The following is a 20385-nucleotide window of genomic DNA, read 5'->3' on the forward strand; positions in this document are numbered from 1 at the left end:
CATGTTATAATTACTATTATTATATCACCATTATTATTATATATACTGTTGCTGCCATTACCATATACTGCTTTTATATTGGTATAATTACTATCATATATAAATATATATTATGTTATATTATATACTATATATACTGTACTATTCTTATATACTGTCTAACAATACCATTACCATCATATCATCAGTACTATTACCATTATCTTGCCACTGCACCTTATCTACCTATTTTATTGTATTTTATCTTGTGCTTCTGTTTTTTATATTCTTTCTACCTCAATATTTTTAATTTTATTCTATTGTATTGTATTGTATTTTATTGTACTCAAATATACCGGCAACTTAATTTCCCTTCGGGGATGAATAAAGTACTCTATCTATCTATCTATCTATCTATCTATCTATCTATCTATCTATCTATCTATCTATCTATCTATCTATCTATCTATCTATCTATCTATCTATCTATCTATCTATCTATCTATCTATCTATCTATCTATCTATCTTGTTGTTGATGTCAAAACATCCGCATGGAGCATGTGTTTTGACCCCTGCTCTCTCTCTGTCACCTCTGCTCTCCTTCAGAACAAAACAAGAGCAACCTGAAGGTGACCTCACCGGAGGATGCCGAGCGCGTGGGCCGCCGACAGGCCTCCCCCAACGGGGCGCCGCCATTGAGAGCCGACGCCAGAGGCAGCCGAACCGTCCCCCGGAGGCACACGTTAGGGGGCGCCCGCGGCTCCAGAGAGATCCTCGCCATGCAGCCGCCAGACATGGACAAGAAGAGGGAGGCGTTCCTGGAGCATCTCAAGCAGAAATACCCCCATCACGCCTCAGCGATCATGGGCCACCAGGAGAGGCTGCGGGAGCAGGTCAGTCAGAGAAGCTTGGATGTGGAGTGTTGGGATCTCATTGTTTGGTTTGAATTATATTGTTATTAAAACATTATAGTATATTGATGTTAAAGCTGCGCACATATATTACCCATGGATCCAAAGAGTTGAGACTTCACCTGAAGGTCCAGACCAGTAGAGAGACCAGTGAGGCCTCCGCTTCTTCTTCTTCTTCTGTTGTTTGATACTGTCTCAACTTCCTGTGATTGGTCTGAAAGTTTGTTATATCCCAAAAAGTGTTTTCACGATGCAAATGAAGTGAACCATGATTCACTTTCGTCCTGTTCAAGACTGTTCTTTCTTTTCTTCTCTTTTGATGTGACTTTAGTTTGGCACTAAAACACCAAAGGGCTATGAAAGTTGGTGGAGACAAAACAGAGATAAAAGGAGAGTGAATAATTGATTTGTCAGTTGGCGAGAATCACTCCAAATTTGTTTAAATATATAAACAATCACATTTTATAAGACAATAAAATGTAAGTATGCAAATGTTTTAGCTGTTTTTTCTTTCCCCCAAGTCGCAAAAATCTTACTGCAGCTTTATTGTCCATTTTATACGATCTTATATCATTTTTAGTTCAGTTCAGTCTGGAACAGCTTTATCTTACATCTGTAAAATCAAACAAATAGTTCTTCACATAAAAGCAATGAGACAAGACAGGTCTGTATAAATAACTAGTTTTGTATCCGTGCAGTTTGGACAGTATCACATCCTCTGGGTGTTTGTCTCTGAGTTACAGGTGCTTTAATTCCCCTTTGCACACTGAGGCAACAATGCAACTGCACAACTACCTCCTCCTTTTTTTGCCCGTTGCAGGGTACATGTGAAATCTGTTTTATAAATCAGCCTGTCCCATTCCCCTCCCACAGCCGCTGTGAAACACTGAGGTGGTGTGTTTTTGTTCAGGCATAGAAAACATGCAAACCACGGTCACTTTGAATCGCCTGCTCACTTTAAAGCCCGTTTTCTCCATAAGTGGACTTGCTTATAGCTTCAGACCTGGTTTGTTTATGCTTGACGACAGCGTGATGGATCAAGCACACATCTAGTGTTGTTAGTAGGGACGGGAATCGGCAGGGACCTCCCAATACGATGGCGGTGGCATATCGATTTACAAGAATCGCGATTTGTAACTGAATCGATTTTTTCCCCCATCCCCAGTTGTTAGGGAGATTTTAAAGATTATAAAGTCTCCCTGTTGCCGTCAGCTTTTTGAGCTGGAAGCGAGTGGACGGGGGGGGGGAGGGCGACTCTGCTAGAGGTGGACGTTTGACTTTACCTGGTCATTGTCTGTGTGTTTGCTCCGGGTCACAGGACACAAGGGGGAGGGGCCAGCTGGCTTTTGTAGCCAAAACAATCGAGGTAATGGTGAGACTGGCACCGAGCCACAGGGGAGCTCCGGGCGACAGCACCAGGCATTGTGCAAGAGGGATTTCATCTGCTGTTTTTTTCAGATGCCACATGCAAAATGAACCCTATTCATGAGGCGCTGCTTCAATCCACTGCATTGATCATGAATTTGCATCGGTGATATCAGGCATCCGGGGGAGGGGGGCAGGGGGGGGATTGTTACTCTATAGCTGCTTTCAGACATGCACTGAACCTAACGGGCTGTATGAGGGAATGCAAATGTCCCGGTGAGAGCCAGCAGACGTTCTGCAGCCGGTCCCCTGTTAGAAAAGTCTGCAGAACATCAGAAGGAGCCGATGTGAGAACACAGAATGAAATTGTCCCCGAGGATTCAGCTCCAGCGAGTCGGGTATTTATGAACGTTTCTGACATGAGAATAAAACAAGTATCTCAGGATGAAAAAAGAGGGACCACACACGTAGAAGACACAGAAGAAGATTGTCCACAGAGCAGTTTTGTCCATGTGCTGTAAACAGAAAACATGTGATGTCTCTGCAGCGGACATCCTGCCCCTGCCTCCTGCACCCCCCCCTCACCTGAGAGCTCTGGGGACGCCTGTGTGTCTGTGAACGCCTCTGGTTCCGTCCGAGGGAGTTTTCTCTTTCAGCCGTCGCCAAAGTGATCGCATTGTTCACGTGTGAAAGGCAAAACCCTCCGGAGAGAGATGCAGGATTCAAGAAGGTTTATTGTCATTCGGAAAAACACGAGATACGTGAAACGAGCAATGAAATAAAAGACTAGAATCTAAAATCTAAGAAGGAAGCAGAAATTAAATACAATAAAGCAAAAACAACATAATAAGAGAATCTCAAGCTCAACAAGGATAAAAACAATGTAAATTAAAAAGCTGCAGACTCTTTATTTATTATTCCAAACTCACCAAACAGTGTGTGAGCTTTTTCTTCAGGCCCCACATCTGTTCTGAGGTTTAAGCACTTTGCTTTTAACTCAAATAATTCATCTACAGAAACTTTTTTAATTCTATTTCTGAGGACAGAGTGTGATCGGATCTGCTGGGAGGGGTGGGAACTGTTTGTTTTGAAATGCAGGCAGGCAGTCAGACAGGTAAGTCCAGTTCCGGACCCGGGGTGGAGTCAGTTGCCATGGCGACTGGTGATGTCACCGCTGGAGGGGGCTCAGTTTTCGTGTAGGTGCCTGTTCGAGGCGAGCAGACCGAGCGAGGGAGAGAGAGAGAGAGAGGGAGAGAGAGAGAGAGAGGGAGAGAGAGAGAGAGAGAGGGAGAGGCTGAGCAGAGGAGCCGAGGAGCCGCAGGTCCGGACGCATGGCGCCGAGGAATAAAGATCGAGAGGAAACTTTTTACGCACTGGAATAAACGCAACATATGATCATAAAAAGATCATAAAACCCCGATCTGCAGAGGTAGGATATGCAAGGGGGGGGACGTTTGGCTGTTTGGAGCAGCGCTGTGTGTGCGTGCATTTCATTGCGTGGCTTTATTTGCGGAGTTGAAAAACGTCGAGGAGTTTGTGTTGTGTTTGTGTTGCACAGGAGTCTGTCAGGTGCTGCAGAACTCCAGAACAGCTTTAAAGGAAACTGAGATCTGTCTTTATGTGTGTTTCAGTGTCTTCTTTCTGTGTGTGTCTGTGTGTGTCTGTGTCTTTCTGTGTGTGTGTGTCTGTGTGTTCCTGTGTGTCTGCGTGTGTGTGTGTGTGTTCCTGTGGTGGTTTGGATGTGTCGCTGTAAATCACCTGCAGCTCTTTTAACGACAGGTTAATTGTGTTGACATAATTTTGCAAAGTTGACATCGTTGCAGAGTTTTGTTTCGCACCTCCGCGACGTGTTGCATCCTGCAGGATATTGAAGTCGCCGTTTATTATCGAGACACTTATTAATGTACGAGTTATAAGCGATTAGTTACTGCGCAATGTTGACGGAATGACTTTTAACGATCTATACAAACTGAACCTGTGTGTGTTGTGGCTTCATCTGTAACTTGTGTCTAGTTTGTATTTGTCTGTATTTATTTCCACTTGGCATGTGGCTGTATAGACTGATTCCAACGGACTTAGAACTGGAGCGTTTTAGCGTCTTTCAGCACATTTTGTTTTAGTTTTACAGTCCGTGAAATCGTCAATTTACGAAAACAGCAGGGGGGGTGGAGACCAAAACAACAACTGAGAGTGAATGTGGGTGTGTTGGTTCGACCACAATCCACCCCAAAGAAATCCTGAAGTTTATATGCCAACAATAACAACTTTATTAAACCATAAAATATCATATATCTGTGTTTTTAGCTGTTTCTTCTTGTCCCCCAAGTGGCCAGAAGTCGTCATTGCAGCTTTTATGTGTTTTTGTGTGTATCTCCTGGCTGGTTATACTAATAATGTGTGACAGGGTTCTAAGAAGCTACAAGAAAGAGGATTATCAAGTTGTATCGGAAATGATGTTTTGGGTTCTTCCAGGGTCACGGAGAAGTTAAGTTAAAAAACTTCTTGTCCTTCTTAGTTGGGAACAATCTGCTAGTTCTTAAGAGATACTGTAAGAAAAGTTTGAATGTGAAGGTCTCTCCTTTGTCTGCTGAAGCACTAAAATGAGAGATACAGCGATCCGTCAGTGTCGATTATCCGTTTATGAGACTTGGCACTTAAATTTGATTTTGGAATGAAGCTCCTCATATGTTATTCAGATTGGCGGGATGAGGTTGTACTGGCGATGCATTTTGAATTCATGGCGTCAGGGGAGAAGATGCTGTCATAAAACAGACTGGTTTGAGCATGAATTCTTGGCAATGATTGAAGGTCGTGTTTGGCGTAATCTAATTCTGGATGTCAAGAGGGATGTGCTGATGCCTCCCTTATATTAACAGCGGTAAATTAAAACAAAGTACAAAACAAAGATAACCAGTTTACTGGAGTGTTTTGCATGAGGTGTCTCGGGGAGGTGTAATTATTCTGCCTTGAGGAGAAACGGCAAGAAAACAAGTTCTCTCTGCTCACAGTGCGGCTCTGGAATCTGCACCGCACAGAGTGGGAGAGAGAACGACTCGCCGGTGTTTCTCACGTCTGGTGCCGCCCGCACCGGGAAGGCAACATCAGTGGCCACAGTGCGTGATCCGGAGGTGAGATTCTACATGTCCCTGGTGGTTTGAGATACAAAGACAGAGATTTATCAAGGTCAAGTGGAGGCCGGGAAGAGGATATCGCTTTACTTTGAAAAGCTGATGACCCCACTCCACCCAGCATTGACACACACACACACACAGACACACACCGACTGATTTATTCCTATACAAGGTTCCCCTCGACTCTCTCCCTCACCCTCTGTGATCTTTAAACCCGCAACAAAAGCGAGCGGTTTCATTTCCTCCTCCTCATCAGGCCTGCAAAGATCCCACCCAGAGGGAGATGAGATAACGTCCCTTTGGCCCGGCCGCCACCCATCCTCTGGCCCCTCTCTCTCTCTCTCTCTCTCTCTCTCTCTCTCTCTCTCTCCCCCTCTCTTTGCCCAGGGGCAGCCCAAAAACGAGCCGCTTGACCGACCACAAACACACATGCACCCTCGCCGAGTTTCCCTCCTTCCGCCTGCGTCGGTGTCTGTGTGTGATGAGCTGTGATGAGCCAAGGCCGAGGGGTTCTGTACAGGGTTGAGCGGCCATGTTAGGGCAGCTGTGAGCACCGGACGGACTGACGAGCTCGTCACCTCAGCGCTGAGACAAATCACTGGCAGCGCAGAAGGAGTCAGAACGGGTGAATTGTTTTCCAGAGCAGAATTTGTTGCTGCAGTGTCGCTCCTGCACAGCGTGTGGTTAAGTGCGTGATAGTTTATGTCGGTAACTCTCACACAGCCAGACTTATCGCCACAGTGCTGAGTCAGCGCTTAAGAATCGTCTGACTACCCCATCATCATTATGCTGTAGGGTAAAAAGCGTCTAAGCCGGTGATGCCCCTGCAAAAATATGGCAGGGTCACTATCGCATTGGCATTGCAAGGGTTAAATCCTGCAAAAGAAAAACAAGTAAAAGATCAAATTGATTCAAATGTAATTTGATGATCCTGTGGAGGCGACCCTCACCGGACTCTCTAAACCACAGACGATTTGTTAGGTGGCTGTTGCAGACGATTATTAAATCGATATCCAAGTATCGCTCGGAGGTTGTTATTGTTTTGAAATCAATAACATGCAGATAGCAGAAGGAAAGATGAAGTCGTTATGAAATACACAACTATTGACAGGCTCATAGACGATATTTAAAGATGGATGCATGACAGCCCCCCCCGAAAAGTGAAGCCAAAACATCTGGATCCCCTCCTGGTGGCGGATTTCATTATAGGTCATAAACCTTTAATGGGAACTGGACCAAACTACACATCAAGGTGGTTTATTTCATTTTAGGTACAGTTCGCCCAGTGATTGACAGCTGAGGCTGACTTGTGATTGGTCGATGTGTGTATCGGCGGGACCTCGGCCGATCGGTCAATTAGACCAATCAAAATGTAAACATGAAGGAATCAGTCTGTTGGCCTCTGCCTCTGGGGAAATGTCCGAATCAATCAAACTGATCCAACGACACGAATATGATCCTGATGGAGCAGCTGAGTTTTATCAACTGTATCAACGAATAACAACAATGTGGTCTGTTCTAGGTAAATGTCATGTGTCATGATTGTATTATATTAGGAGTTAAGTCATCATAAATATCAGAATGTTATTATATGTTGTGGTGATGACCTTCATTGCTCGATTTAAACAAAGACAAATGTGCCAAGTTGGAGTTTCATTGCAAAGTGCAAGCTGTAGGGGAAAATGCTTTTATGTGAGTAATACTAAACCTTCTTTTATTGTCATGTTTTTCTCAGAATAGATTGAATCAAGTGTTTTTTAAAAGAAGTCTTGATCGTCGTAATCAAATATGTCCCCCGAGAGGACGGCAATAAAAAAATAACTTTAATGAGAACAAATCAGTTAAAAAAAGAGAGCGGCTTTTCGGGAGCTGTACTTTAGCAGCATGTCAGAAGCAGATCATTGTTATAAATTGAGCGTGGAAACATTCTGCATTTAGTAACAACGTCCACGTCAATAAACTGCTGCAGGACGTGTGCACCCTCCCACAAACCCATGCTGAACAAAGCCGTGTAATTGCAGCTCATTTGTCATAGACGACAAGTGTACTGTAAACTCTCCCTCGGAGGCTTTTTGGAGGTAATGCACCGTTTGGCTCGTCCTCCAACACACTTCGCTCGGTGGGCTCCTGGCTCTGCTGCACGTTCGCTCCTCAGAACCGAGGTCAGCTCGATAACACCGGCTCCCAGCATGCATCAAGAAATCAGAGCATGATCAGAGAAAACATGCACAGGGAGGGAGTATTTCTTTACAGTTAATACCTAAACTGCACAGAGAAAAAGGAGAATTCATGGTCCTCCACCGCTGGGACTGTCCCTGCAATGACGCGAGTATCATGAGAGCACAGATGACCCAAGAAACATGTTCGGGAACAGTGCATACTAAAATATTTGGAACCCAAGAGGGTATTTTCAAGAAAGTACTTCTTTGTTGTACCTGGTATTGCACCTTGTGTCTCAGCTCACACAATCAGGTGCTGTGTGCAGCAGGTCTGCAGCGAAACATCTGTTCTTAATCATCAACCCCCCCACCGCTGACCTTCAGGAACAGAAGCCGAGCAGGAGAAATGACACTTTCACCTCTTTTACTCCAAAAGGTGTGGTTAAATTCCGTAGGTTTTAGAAACTCTAAAATAAATATAAGATTAGAAGAGGAGTAGAGGAGTGTCTGTCTGTGTTTACCTCGGGTGAGTCATGCATCATCTCGCACATGATGAAGAAAAAGTCGTTCCCAAGATGCAAATAAACATAAGAACACAAATGTTTATATCTATTTATGCCAAGAAGTTCAATAACGTTGCCTGGGAAAAAGTGCAGGGTCAGATTCTAGAATTTTTATAAAAGAAGTTGATAAAAAGTCAGGAGTGAAAGGAGAGGGAATCCATTCCCATTGAAAGAGTGTGATGTTGGAAAATGAGCTTTTCAGAGCTGGTAGATAAGATGAAGCACAAGTTTAATGACACACATGTGCTAACCGCTCAGTTTACAGGGGATCTGTGGGAGGGGTTTTGGGTTTGAAGGGGTACAGCTACACCCCAGCCGAGCGGACAAGTGGTCGGCGGAGTGGCGCCACGGCCGCGTCTAATCCCGAGTGTCCCTGGGACGGGTGGGTGCGGGTCGTGCGGGGGTTATAAGCCGCTCTGACAGAAGGAACCGGCTTCTGATCGCTGCCGATAATGAGCCGAGCCAGACAGAGTTCCCCACGCTGTCTCAAAGCGGAGTGCCAGTGTGTTAATCAGACCAGCTAATCAGGTCTGAGCTCTTTTCAGGGCGCTTCTCTGCAGCCGCACGGAGCGCCATTAGCCCCCGAGCTTAAGTTTACTGCAGCAGCTGGAGTTATATTGTTGTTGCTCCTCCGCTGGCTTAACAGGGGACGTCGTTGGTATCCTGACAGATTTTTTTCCAGAGAGCGGAGGTGAAATGTCTGCGACCTTTGTGACCCCGTGCCCTCACATTCCACCGGGTACAATTAAGTCCATTTGTCAATACGGCCGTCGCAGCCCGAGGAGCTTCATCTGACTTCAGTCCCTCAAAACGACCCATCAGCCACCGGAGGACAGATAATTATAGCTTTCACCAGGGGGACAAATTGTACCGAGGATTATGTTGTCAAGTATCTCATGATGCACACTGTAGTAATTCATTTGCCACTTGCAGAACACTGACTTGTCATATCTTGTCAGCCATGCCTTCTAGTTAGAATCCATCAAACCTTTAACGTACACGTGCATCATCAGATTTACGGGTTCTGGTGTCACGGCAGAAAAGATGCCGTGACAAAACCTGTTCCTGGTGGCTTTGCAGAATCGGTGGGAAAAAAAAACACTGTTGATGTTTTCACTCATTCATGACGTGCAGTTGTAAAGGACAAGTGTGAAAATCACTTGGTATTTACATGGACTGTCAAATGATAACGTGACAAATAGATTAGTTCCACTGTCGAGTGCTGAGTGGCCTGCGGGTTCTCCACCTCCGGTCCCCCCCCCCGGCTCAGCTCACCTATGTGGTTGGTTATTGATTATTGACTCTGGGGGTTTGTGTTCTCCTCTGTTTGTTTGTCTGTTTGTTAGCAGGATTGCACAAAGAAACGACTTCTGAAGGGTGCGGCGAGACCCGAGGAAGAAAAAGCTAAAGTTTGGATCAGATCCAGGAATTTTGTTTTGTTGATTTCACTGAGAATGATTCATGGATCTTGATGGGATAAAAATAAATCCTTTGGAGGAGATATGTGCTTAAACAAGTTCTAGTTTGTTTGTTAGTTTGTAAGCAAGATAACGCAGGAACTACGGACTTCCACAAAACTTGGTTGAAGGCTTTTGTACGGGTCACAGAAGAACCCATAAGATTGTGAAGATGTGGATTACAGGGGCGCTTCCAGAAGTAGATTTTCACTATTTCCAAGATTTCCACATTTTCTTGGTTCTTGAGATCTTCTTTGTCAGAAGACGTTCTGTTGGTCATTAGACTTCATACTGATGAGCTAAGTGATTTGTATTCTAGCTAAACTAATTGACAAAACTTGTCCTCATCTTCAGTTTCAGTCATGGTAGCCACATGCAAGTTAGAGAATCCTTCATTTTGATGGACGACCTTCAATGACACCACTGTTGACATCCTGTTTGATGTATTGACGAGAGACTCCAGGTTTTATGACCTACAGAACCAAAAGGGGAGCAAGTCAAGATGGGTGTTTCCTCGTGTTCCCTCTCTCTGTACCTGCGCTTTGCAAACCTTTGCATGCTCAGCGACATCTGGTTTCAACTTCGGGGGCCGAAAGGAATGAACAAATCTTCAAAGGGCAAATCAGAGACAGAGGCACTGGGATGATTTCACCCCCGACAGGACCGACTCCAAGAATCTGTCTCCAGCCTTATTGTGATCTCCTGCGCTTTCATTTCCAGTCGGCCGTTCATGGTGGAGATACGGGGGGGTGGACGGAGAAAAGCATGGCAGAGACTTGGCAACGTTTCTTTTCTAAATGTTTGAAATACATTTTCCAAAGATAGAGTGCAGGATTTTTCCCCCTGTTACTAAACAAGACAACGTGGATGATAGCGAACACCTGGAATATGAATAAGTGTACAGTGGGAAAGTGTATGTCTCAGGCATCGGCGTCTAATGGACTCTGCAATAAATTAGAATATCTGACAGATAGGGAGCATTCATCACGGCACCTCCTCCTTGGGACGACCCGAGCACCGCTCTTGTTTTACAGATGCAAGTTTACACCCATGTGACACACGGCTCTCGCTCTGTTATGTTGTAGCTCTGCTGTTTAACACTTGTGTGAACGCAGTTTCTAACAAAACAAGTCGGTGAGGAGCCTGATGCTCGGCTCAGTGGAAACACGGCGACTTAGCACCTTTAGCATCAAGGGCTGCTGTTGTTTACTGAATGTTTTCGCAACTTATCGCTTATGGTCGACAGAGTGTGTGTGTGTGTGTGTGAGTGTGAGTTTGAGTGTGCGTCGGCAGTGTTTTTGTTGTCAGAGGTCAAGAACAGGTCAAGGAGTGGATAATATGGAAAATTGTATTTACTACACTTATTCCACACTTATTCAGTAAGTGTTCAATAAATAAGTGTTCAATAAATAAGTGTAGTAAAAAACAAAAACAAAAGTGTTTTTACTACACTTATTCAATGAATAATACTCAATGAATAAGTGTTGAATAAGTGTAGTAAAAACACTTTTCCTCCTTTACAGTGTTTCCCATTCATTATCTAGACTGATTATCTAGACTATCTAAACTAGCCTTCAATATTCTAATTTGTCCTGCCACAGTTTCATAATTTGAAAAATAAAGTTTCTACACTTCTAAGATTGAGATTGAAATATCTCTAACTTGGTGTTTTGCTCAGTTGCTGCATTGTATAGCTGTGGGCACTCGTGCTTTCGTCCATTAAAGTTGTTACCGTCCATGCAGATCTCATAGTTTCAGCTGCACGTATCCGTAAGAGGCATTCAAAATCAGTTCTGTCTCTCACTCAAAAACTTGTCTTTCTCACTTTCCGGGAAATCGTAACTCCCAATGTGCAGCTAACTGTTTTTTACATCACAGTGACGGGTCATGTTATCAGGAAATGCAGAAAACTTTGAATACACTTCTATCAAGCACAATCACGACCTCCTTTCTACACACACGAAGAAACTCCTCTGGGTGAGGTGCTCTAATAAATCTTAGTCTCAGTGGAAGAGCGCCTGTGTTCCTGGGCGACTTGTTAATTAGGCATCAGAGCTGGTTTCATGGGACGAGAGAACGGAGACGTGACTCTGGACAAAATACTGTGATTTAAAACCAGCACAGATTTCCTGCTCGTTGTAAAAGGGGATAAAAAAAAAAAAAGTACCTCAGCTTTGGCTCTGCCTCCTTTAATCGTATTAGATTATGTTTGAGTTGATACGTGTGTGACATCATGTTGAGGATGCAGGACTCCGATTACTCCCGAGAAAAGAAAGGCCTCTTTGTGCTCGGAGCCACACACACACACACACACACACACACACACACACACACAATCACACACACAAACACACACACATGCACATTCTCAGGTGTACACCCAGAGAGGAGCGTCCTTTATATTACCAGCGGGGAGACGCTCTCTAGAGACGGACCAGGTTCCTGTAAGGACACGTCAAACAGATGGACAGAGCTGACCAACACGATAGCCTGGCTTTGTCTGCTGTGTGTGTACGTGGATGAGAGAACTCTACAATCTAGGAAAAGTGCAATTGTTCAAAGCTGCAAAAGAGAGTTTTGCTTTTGATGAAGTGATATAAAAAAGCAAGTCCGGGCAGGCCACCGCTCTGCAGACTAGTTTGCATGTATTTGTTTGGTAAGAGAGACAGTGAGCGAGGGAGTGAGAGAGAGAGAGAGGGAAAGGTGTGTTCAAATCATTGCATGTAAGACTAGTAAGTGATCTGCCCGGTCCCTGTGTGCGTCTGGGCTTGTAAAGTTACGTAACGCCTTGGGTTGACGACTTAAACCACAACACAGCTTGTTAATATAAGTGCACTGTACATTTACTGTAATTATTTCTAAGTAGCTCATTGACACGGGAGTCGTTCCTCTCTGGGCATTTTCCTGCTGTATTCTCACATACATCTCCTTCGTCTGTCTTTAGATTTTTGTCAGCATCCACAAATTTCAAACTTTGCAAAGACATAGTTTCTACTCATTGCCAAAAAAATTAGCCGTGCAAACCCCGGAATTGAGACAGTGAATATGCATGCGTTGGTATTTGGATGTGTCCGTCCACTGGGTGTGTGATTCCTCTCGAGGCCCTGCTGAGTATCTCATAAAGGTTGTGGGATCCCTGAGGGTGGAGCAGGCGCTTATCTCCTCGGAACATCTCTCAGGCCTCAGCCACAGCCCCACAGGGATTAGTGCTGACGCGGCCGTTTTTTTCAAGATAAAAATGTATTTCTTTGCAGTGCTGAACGTGTTAAGTTTTAAAGCTGTTCCAGGGATCGTGTGTTTTCTCTACCCACACGCTGCTGGAACAGGGAGAGACGCTGAAATTTTGAACGTCCCTCTCCCTCTAACACAATCTATGTCGCACACAGTGGTGCAAAACACAGACGCACAAACAATGACTTTCCCCGGGTGTGTGGATTGTGTGCGTTTTGTATTGTGCCGCTGGATCGTTAGGGATGTGGGGCGGTGTGTGTGTGTGTGTGTGTTGGTGTGTGTGTGTGCGCTGGACGGAGGGGCATCCGCTGTGAGTTGGAGCAAAGAAAAGGGAAGGGAGCCGGACAGGGCAGTTACACAGAGCAAGTGAAACAACAGTGGAGGGAGAGAGAGCCTCTGCCCGTAGACCAGGGAGTTTCAAGTCTCACATGGAAGCCGCTGCCGGAGGAAGATTGCCACGAGTCTAAAATGGTAAATAAGCTTTTTTTTAGGATAATTCAGAAAAACAATCGTTGCCCGGAATGTGTTTAATTTAGATTGTACACGGCAATACAGGAAATGTTCCGGCGTGCAGCCAAACGGCTTCTAAACTCGCTCAAGACAATTTTCTCTGCTTCATAAAACTCCCATCCGACGGCCACGCAGGGTTGATTCCCGTAATCAGAGTTGATTTCCGTAACCTCTCTCGTTCAGGGGATGGGGGGGGGGCTGATGTCTGCCGGTGATAACTGTGACTAACTCGTTTATGCGCGAGTGGATGAAATCAATTGGACTCTTTGGCTCAGTTGTTTCGAAACGTCCCGGGTGGCGGAGGAGATGGAGATTCCACCTCCGTCGCACGCCGGGTCAACAGGCGAGATATTGTCTTCTGTGATTATGCACTTCATTTGCACACAGCACGGGAGAGATCTGCTTGATTGTATTTTTTACTTGCCGATGTCATATATTTATTAATGAGCTTGCCATGAATTTTCCAGGCACGACCTCTGGATTCTTAACTTTTCGTCGGGCAGGTCTCACCTCAGACGGTCGGGCTTTGATCGCGGATCCGGGCTACAGTATGAAAAAGTCATCACCTCTTAGCGCACCAATTAGCAGGCGAGGCCATCCCTGAAAGGTCATCTGGGGATTTGGATGAAGGGATTAGAGGAGGAATGCATCAGAGGAGGGAGCGAGAGAGGGATGTGGCGGCAATGAATGGGAATGGATGACTAGGGGATTTCAGTATAATGTCATTAAGGCCAGGGGAGACAAAAGGACGATGGTCCGTCCACAGACAGCATACGGACAGAGCGCTGACTGCTTGATTGACAGGAGCTTTATGCCTCACGGTTGTGTAGAACTGCAGCGGCGCAGATTTTTTTTTATTGGTGTTTTTCCAACGAACTCTTGTGGTTTTGAACTTTTGTGACACATTGGAATCTCTGGTCTCCCCTGAGGCAGCGAGGACACAACAGATTCGCGTCTCTCGTCATGAAGTCAGCCAGACTCCAGGCTCTGACTGGGAGAAGTGAAGTAAAGGGTTAACAGTCTGCAGAGCCACTGTCTCCTGTTTATGTGTTTGCCTCACAGATCAGACCAGGTAATTACAGTTGGCTCTGTTTCCGCTCCCACCTCCCACCCTCACCTCCTGGGCCAAATTAGCATCTTATGTGGAAAAAGCCGTGGTCGCATTGCCGGTTGTGTTTAAAACCAAACAAGCTCCCGCCTCCACTCGCATGCAGAGATAAAACAGAGTGAACATTGTGTATCATGATTATAGTGACCAGGGTGATCACGTTTATATGATAACGGTTTTACAACGTGCTGAAAAAGTACTGATTCACAATTTATCAATACAAATTATATTACATAACCATATAACATCATATAAAATGTGCAACATTAACGTTAATGAAGGAAGGCTTTAGCTTGATGAGGAAGCTTTTTGTTTTACAACAAAGAACCTCCCTGCGATACAGATTGAAATTAAACCTTAAATACTAATAAATCAAATGAGCAAAACAACCATTAAAAACAAAGTAATGTTAATGTAGGAGCATACAACCATATGTTAAAAATCCAATGTCGGGTGTTAGTGTGACATGAAATAAGAACACAACTCGTCACGTTAAGTTCAGAGGTCGACCAGGACAAAATGTCAGCGTTTGTTTACCACATGCAATGGAGATGCAGGTAGTTTCAAGCTACGCCCGGAGCACTAGAAGCTCTTCTGCAGTCACAGCATCAATCAAATAATCATGGAAGCGGCCGCGGCTCAAGAGTAAGAGCTGGTCGTCCACTGACCACAAGGTCGGCCGTTCGATCTCCTTCTCCCTCATCCTGCATGCCCAAGAGTCCTTGGTACTGAGGATACTGAACCCCAAAATGAATTAAAGATGAGAGAAAGTGCAGCACATAGATGCATGTATGAATGTGTGTGTCTGTGTGTGTCTCTGTGTGTGTGTGTGTGTGTGTGTGTGTGTGTGTGTGTTTGTGTGTGTGTGTGTGGACAGCAAAACTGTGAAAAGCTTTGAGTGGTCATCAAGACTAGAAAAGCTCTATATACCATTTTATATATATATAGCATCAGGACTTTTACCTCAGTAAACTGTGAAACCTGTTACTGTTTCATCCCAACTCAACATTAAAACACATTAAAGACAACATTACAGTTGGACTAGTACCTCGAGTATTAATGAATTTACATAACTGTCCACGGCTTCTTGGTTTGACACATCTCTATAATTTGTGCAGCCAAAAGGTGAACATTTTTGAAAATGATTGGATTTCAGAGAAATCAGAAGAATGCCTCCTTTTCTTTTAAATGTGAAAGCCTGGCTATGCTATAAGAAAGCCATTATAACCCCCTGCTGAGTATACAACAAATTAGGCATCAATCAGTGGGCTTTGCGGAGGCTGACAACATGTGTGGTACACGACGCTCTGGCAGCTTTCAGGGTTTTGTCTATACTTACATCTCCAACGAGTCACCCAGCAGGCTCCTGATGGGCGCTGCCATTTACTTTACTTTGCTGTAATCGCCGGGTTCTGCATGTCAACCCGTCTGTCAGCGGCTGCATGATATAACATAATCTACTCTGCTTTGTGAAATCATGAGATATTGTCCTCTCAGCTTGAAAACGCCCGACGTGAGGCGACGGTGACACGAACCCAATCTGTGCACGTGATGCTCCCGAGGTGCAAGAGGTCGGCAGCGTAAGAAAACGCTCTGCAGTGGTGATCACATGGTCCTGCACTGATGTGTAAAATCTGAATGTTACATTGTGCGACCGCGGACACGCACGCACACAAAAGCAAAAAAAGTTTTCTTTCTGATGACAACATACTGTGTGTCAGGCCACTGTTGCATAAATGTTTTCAGGATGTCCTGGGCTCAGGTCAGATTTTCTGGAACAATGGCCTGACTCAGTCATGCACGCACTCCGTGTCTCTTTGTATCCCTCTTTGTCTCTCTCACACACACACACACACACACACACACACACACCAAACACACACACACAAATACACACACACACACACACACTTGAACTTTCATCTTAGATCTATTTTCTCTCCAAGCTCGGCCATTTTGCCTAATCACCGCTTGTCCACATTACACTAGACTGGACATCACTTTCCTGTAAAGTTCCTGAAAGCTCGCTTCACGACAATTAGAAAAGTGGAGACACACACACACACACACCACGGTGCCTGTGTGTGTAGTTCAAGGCCTGAGGAGAAGGTTCGCTGCGACATGAGCATTTAGAAGAGGCAATGTCCTTTTACTTATTTCTAGACCGGCTCCAAACACATGGATTAACCCCTAGTTTATTTTATTGCATCAAATGAATAATAATAAACAAACATACTGGAAAAATGCTCATTTGAACATACCTCAGTGTGAGAAGAACGACCTAAAATGACAGAAACCATCTTTCAGTGCTTCTTGTGTATTTTCATTTGTTTATTTTTGCCCATGTCCCACCCACTAACATGGAGGAGATAATGAGCTTCACTGCAGTCAGCCACCAGTGTGCAATCACAATGTTTTGGCTTCTCTTTCACGGAGCCGTCAAGTCGTCCATCTTTGTAGAGTCTATCTTTCATCCAGAGTAGCAGACTACCTCTTTATTTCCCTGTCTTTTCTATTATAGGAGCTTGACAGATGTTTTGCCGTTGCAGAGGTATGCGCTCTCTACCGAGTGCCTTCCCAGTCTAGACGTGTTCCTTCCCATCGGGCTCTTTACACGACTTTATACCTTGTCATATTCCCGTGTAGGAGCTAATGTCAGTGTCCCAGTTTCACATTCATCACAGCTGTCAGAGCCGATGTGGTGTAGAGAGGGAGCCGCTGCTGAAGAAGCAGAATTGCAGGTTTCGACTGAAGCGCGGGGGGGGGGTTTGGATCACTGACTGGTGTGGAATGCACTGTAGGTGTGAGCAGGGGTTTCATGGTGCTTATCAGCGGTCGCCCTGCGGTTTTCACATCTGGGCCCGAAAGGAGGAAGTGGTTAGCGGGGACAGGAAGTGGCTTTTTTTTCGGAACGATCACATCCAAACGCTGCTGTCGGGAGGATGATCTCTCAGAGGCAGCGGGAGAGACGGAGGAGTTCATCTGGACTAAACTGTTGACCTTTTGGAGGGGACATCTCATTTGTCAGATGTGGACTGGTGTGGAGTGGTTTAAGTTAATTACCCCCCCCGCCCCCCCTTTCCACCGGGGAGGCAGAAGGTCTCATTTGCAATTTCCTCCTCTTTTTATATGTCACTGCCTCTGCCGGAACCATCTCTCCTCTCCCGTGCAGCTCGTCTCTCCCTTTCACTTTGTGTCCGCGGTGTCACGTTCTCCTTGAAAATCTGAACAGAATTGGAAAGTGACGGTTGTAATCGGTGCACACAAACAAAAAGTTGTGCAACTTTCAGGAGAAGAAATGACACAATTTGACTCCCATGATTCAAATGTGAAATCGTGAGTAGTAAATGTCATAGTTTCTTAGATCAATACAACTCTTTTGTGCCGCTATGCTCTGTTATGACAAGGAGCTTAAGGCAGTTCCTTTTGTAGCTGACAGCAGTTTAATAACCTCATAACTTATTCTTGCTTTGGTCTTACACAACATTTCAACTGTCATTAGATGTCATTCGGTGCTCAGGCCCTTTGAAGGGGTAGTTTATTCATAATTTTGTGAGAATCTATGGTTTGGATGGATTGATAACGCTCAGCGATTTGTTGAGGTGTTTTTGTGCATAAGCATAAATATGAAAAAAGGGAATAGTTCTTATTATAAACTCTAGATTAAGATGAGAGCAACATGTACAGTACGACCGTTATTGAACCCGGGGAAGTTTAAATGTCGCAGTTGAGGACATCGATGCGAGCTTCAGTTTCAGATGCAGCTGCTGCGTCCTCTTCAACCCGATTTGGGATTCCAGAAAATACCGGATTACACCGCCAGACCACTCTGACATAATTACTACCCACAGGTGAAGCAGGAAGGCGATATGATTCAACATTCCCCAGGGTGACACAGAACCATAGAGAAGATAGAGCCGCAGTGTGTGGGAGAGGTGTGTGTGTGTGTGTGTGTGTGTGTGTGTGTGTGTGTGTGTGTGTGTGTGTGTGTGTGTGTGTGTGTGTGTGTGTGTGTGTGTGTGTGTGTGTGTGTGTGTGTGTGTGTGTGTGTGTGTGTGTGTGTGTGTGTGTGTGTGTGTGGACATGTGTGTGTGTGTGTGAATATGCTCATCAATCATTCAGCGTCCAGATTAAATTTCCAAACACATGTCTGGTCTCAGGTGACGCGTCAACTCCGCGTGACCCCTCCTGTTTTAAAAAGGTGACGATCAACATGCAAGGCTGTTTTAACGGTAATGCCGGAGTTGAGTGATGGCTCAGCACTTTTTACCCCCCCCCTGCTGTGTCAGGTTGCCGTAAAGGTGCATCACATAAACGCTCGCACACTATGACTCAGCAAATATCACATAGGGACGAAGATTGAAAATGCTGTATTATGAAGATAAAGCAGCCTCATTACATTAATGATGGCAATTTGTGCTATTGTGGGAATTTATTAAGCGGCGGGGGTTTCACATCAGGAGTCGTTAAACTCAAATACACTTATAAAAAAGTGTTAAGTAGTTTTAAATTATACTTTTCTCTGTCTCTTAAACACTTTGCATCTAGGCTCTTTCTTCCCTCTGCCGTGCGTCTGCTGTTGTAGATGATTTGTTTCCTTGGTCTCCTTCTCCCATCAGTCTCTGCAGGCCATGCTCTCCTCCCTTCACTCTGAGCTTGACATTCAGAGGTACTTGATGAAAATCCAATTGCCCCACAGAGTTAGTCGGCCTTTTTTTTCTATCTTATCTGCATCGTTCCATCGTGTGTGTGTGTGTGTGTGTGTTGTTGTTTTTTTTGCATCCTCTCTAACATTTTGCCGTGTGACTCTTTCCCCAGCCCCTGTGCCCCTATGTCCCAGTCTGTGCCTGCTGAAGCGCACTTGGCTACCAGGCTAAACCAGTTCTGTCTTTTGAAAACTCCCACAAATGTCAACCCGCACTGAATACATAACGCTTCAATTCTTTATTCCTGCGCGAGCGTGGGAGAGAGAGAGAAAGCGGGAACGTGTGCGTGCAGGTGTGTTGATGATAACCTGGCGGACTTGGCCTTGCAGCTCCAGCGAGAGATGAAGAGCTTTTCGTGAAGAACATTTCACAAAGAGCTCTATGTTCGCTGACCCCCCCCCCACCTCAGCTTCTGTCCCACCTCGTCCCTGTGCTGCAGATCCAGTTACAGCCCCACAGAGCAGCTCTATGATCTGTGGCGTGAGGAGGCCGCGTCACGCAGATCAGATCACTGAGGAGACCTTAAAAATTACGATGAGTCAATTTAACATCTTTAATCCGAGGTTATTTTATCTTCTTCCTCTTCTTTGAGGACTCATCGTCTCTCTCGTACACTGATTGAATTAAACGCACGTACATGCTTCCCCTCCAGAGTTCAGTGCATGTATGAACGTGGGTGAGCATGTATCAGGGAAATATAATATTAACTCTCCTGTGCTCATGTGGATGTTGTGTCACAGTCGAGCTCGAAGCACTTTTTTTCTCGCTTGTCAAAGAATGCGTGTGATATCTGACATTGTCAGACTCTGAGCCGTTTTCTAACTTCACCAGAAGAGAGAGAATACATTTGAATTTGTTCCCCCTTCTTGTGTTGTTTGCAGAATATGAAAACTCATGCATGAATTTAACACCTTGCCGTGTCCGTGGTCTCACCCTTTGCTTGTGTTTTGTCTCCACGTGTCTCTCCACCTCCAGAGCAGAAGCCCAAAGCACGGCCCCGGCGACCAGGTTGACCACCTCTCCTTGGCCTCCCTGGAGTCACTGGACGCCATGTCAGAGGCCGACGCGCCCACCGGCTTCACCCGCGGCAGCCGAGTGCGTGCCAGCCTGCCCGTGGTGCGGTCCACCAACCAGACGAGGGATCGCTCGCTAGGTATTCTGTTTATCTGTTTTAAATCCACCTAATGTCAAAATGTATCCACAGAGACTTTTCTTTTTGTCTACTACGAGTTTATTTGAGAATGAAAGCTCTTCAGGTGGAAGG

The 20385-nt window shown here is 45.2% G+C and overlaps 1 protein-coding gene across 6 annotated transcripts in view; it reads left to right on the forward strand.

Annotated features, from left to right (window-relative positions):
* Positions 1 to 20385, forward strand: part of si:ch211-285f17.1 (sickle tail protein homolog) — a 123602-nt gene that overhangs the window by 75483 nt on the left and 27734 nt on the right. For 4 of the 6 annotated variants that reach the window (XM_061093623.1, XM_061093628.1, XM_061093624.1 and 1 more), the window contains exons 1-2: positions 688 to 873; positions 20097 to 20274. In XM_061093623.1, the coding sequence (XP_060949606.1) occupies positions 760 to 873; positions 20097 to 20274 (292 nt within the window). In that variant the 5' untranslated portion in view covers positions 688 to 759. Of the gene's footprint in view, positions 1 to 586; positions 874 to 13191; positions 13269 to 20096; positions 20275 to 20385 lie in introns of those variants that run through there. The other 2 variants (XM_061093629.1, XM_061093627.1) reach the window with 2 other exon arrangements.

The sequence above is a fragment of the Limanda limanda genome, chromosome 20, assembly GCF_963576545.1.
Source record: "Limanda limanda chromosome 20, fLimLim1.1, whole genome shotgun sequence".
Classification (NCBI taxonomy): Eukaryota; Metazoa; Chordata; class Actinopteri; order Pleuronectiformes; family Pleuronectidae; genus Limanda; species Limanda limanda.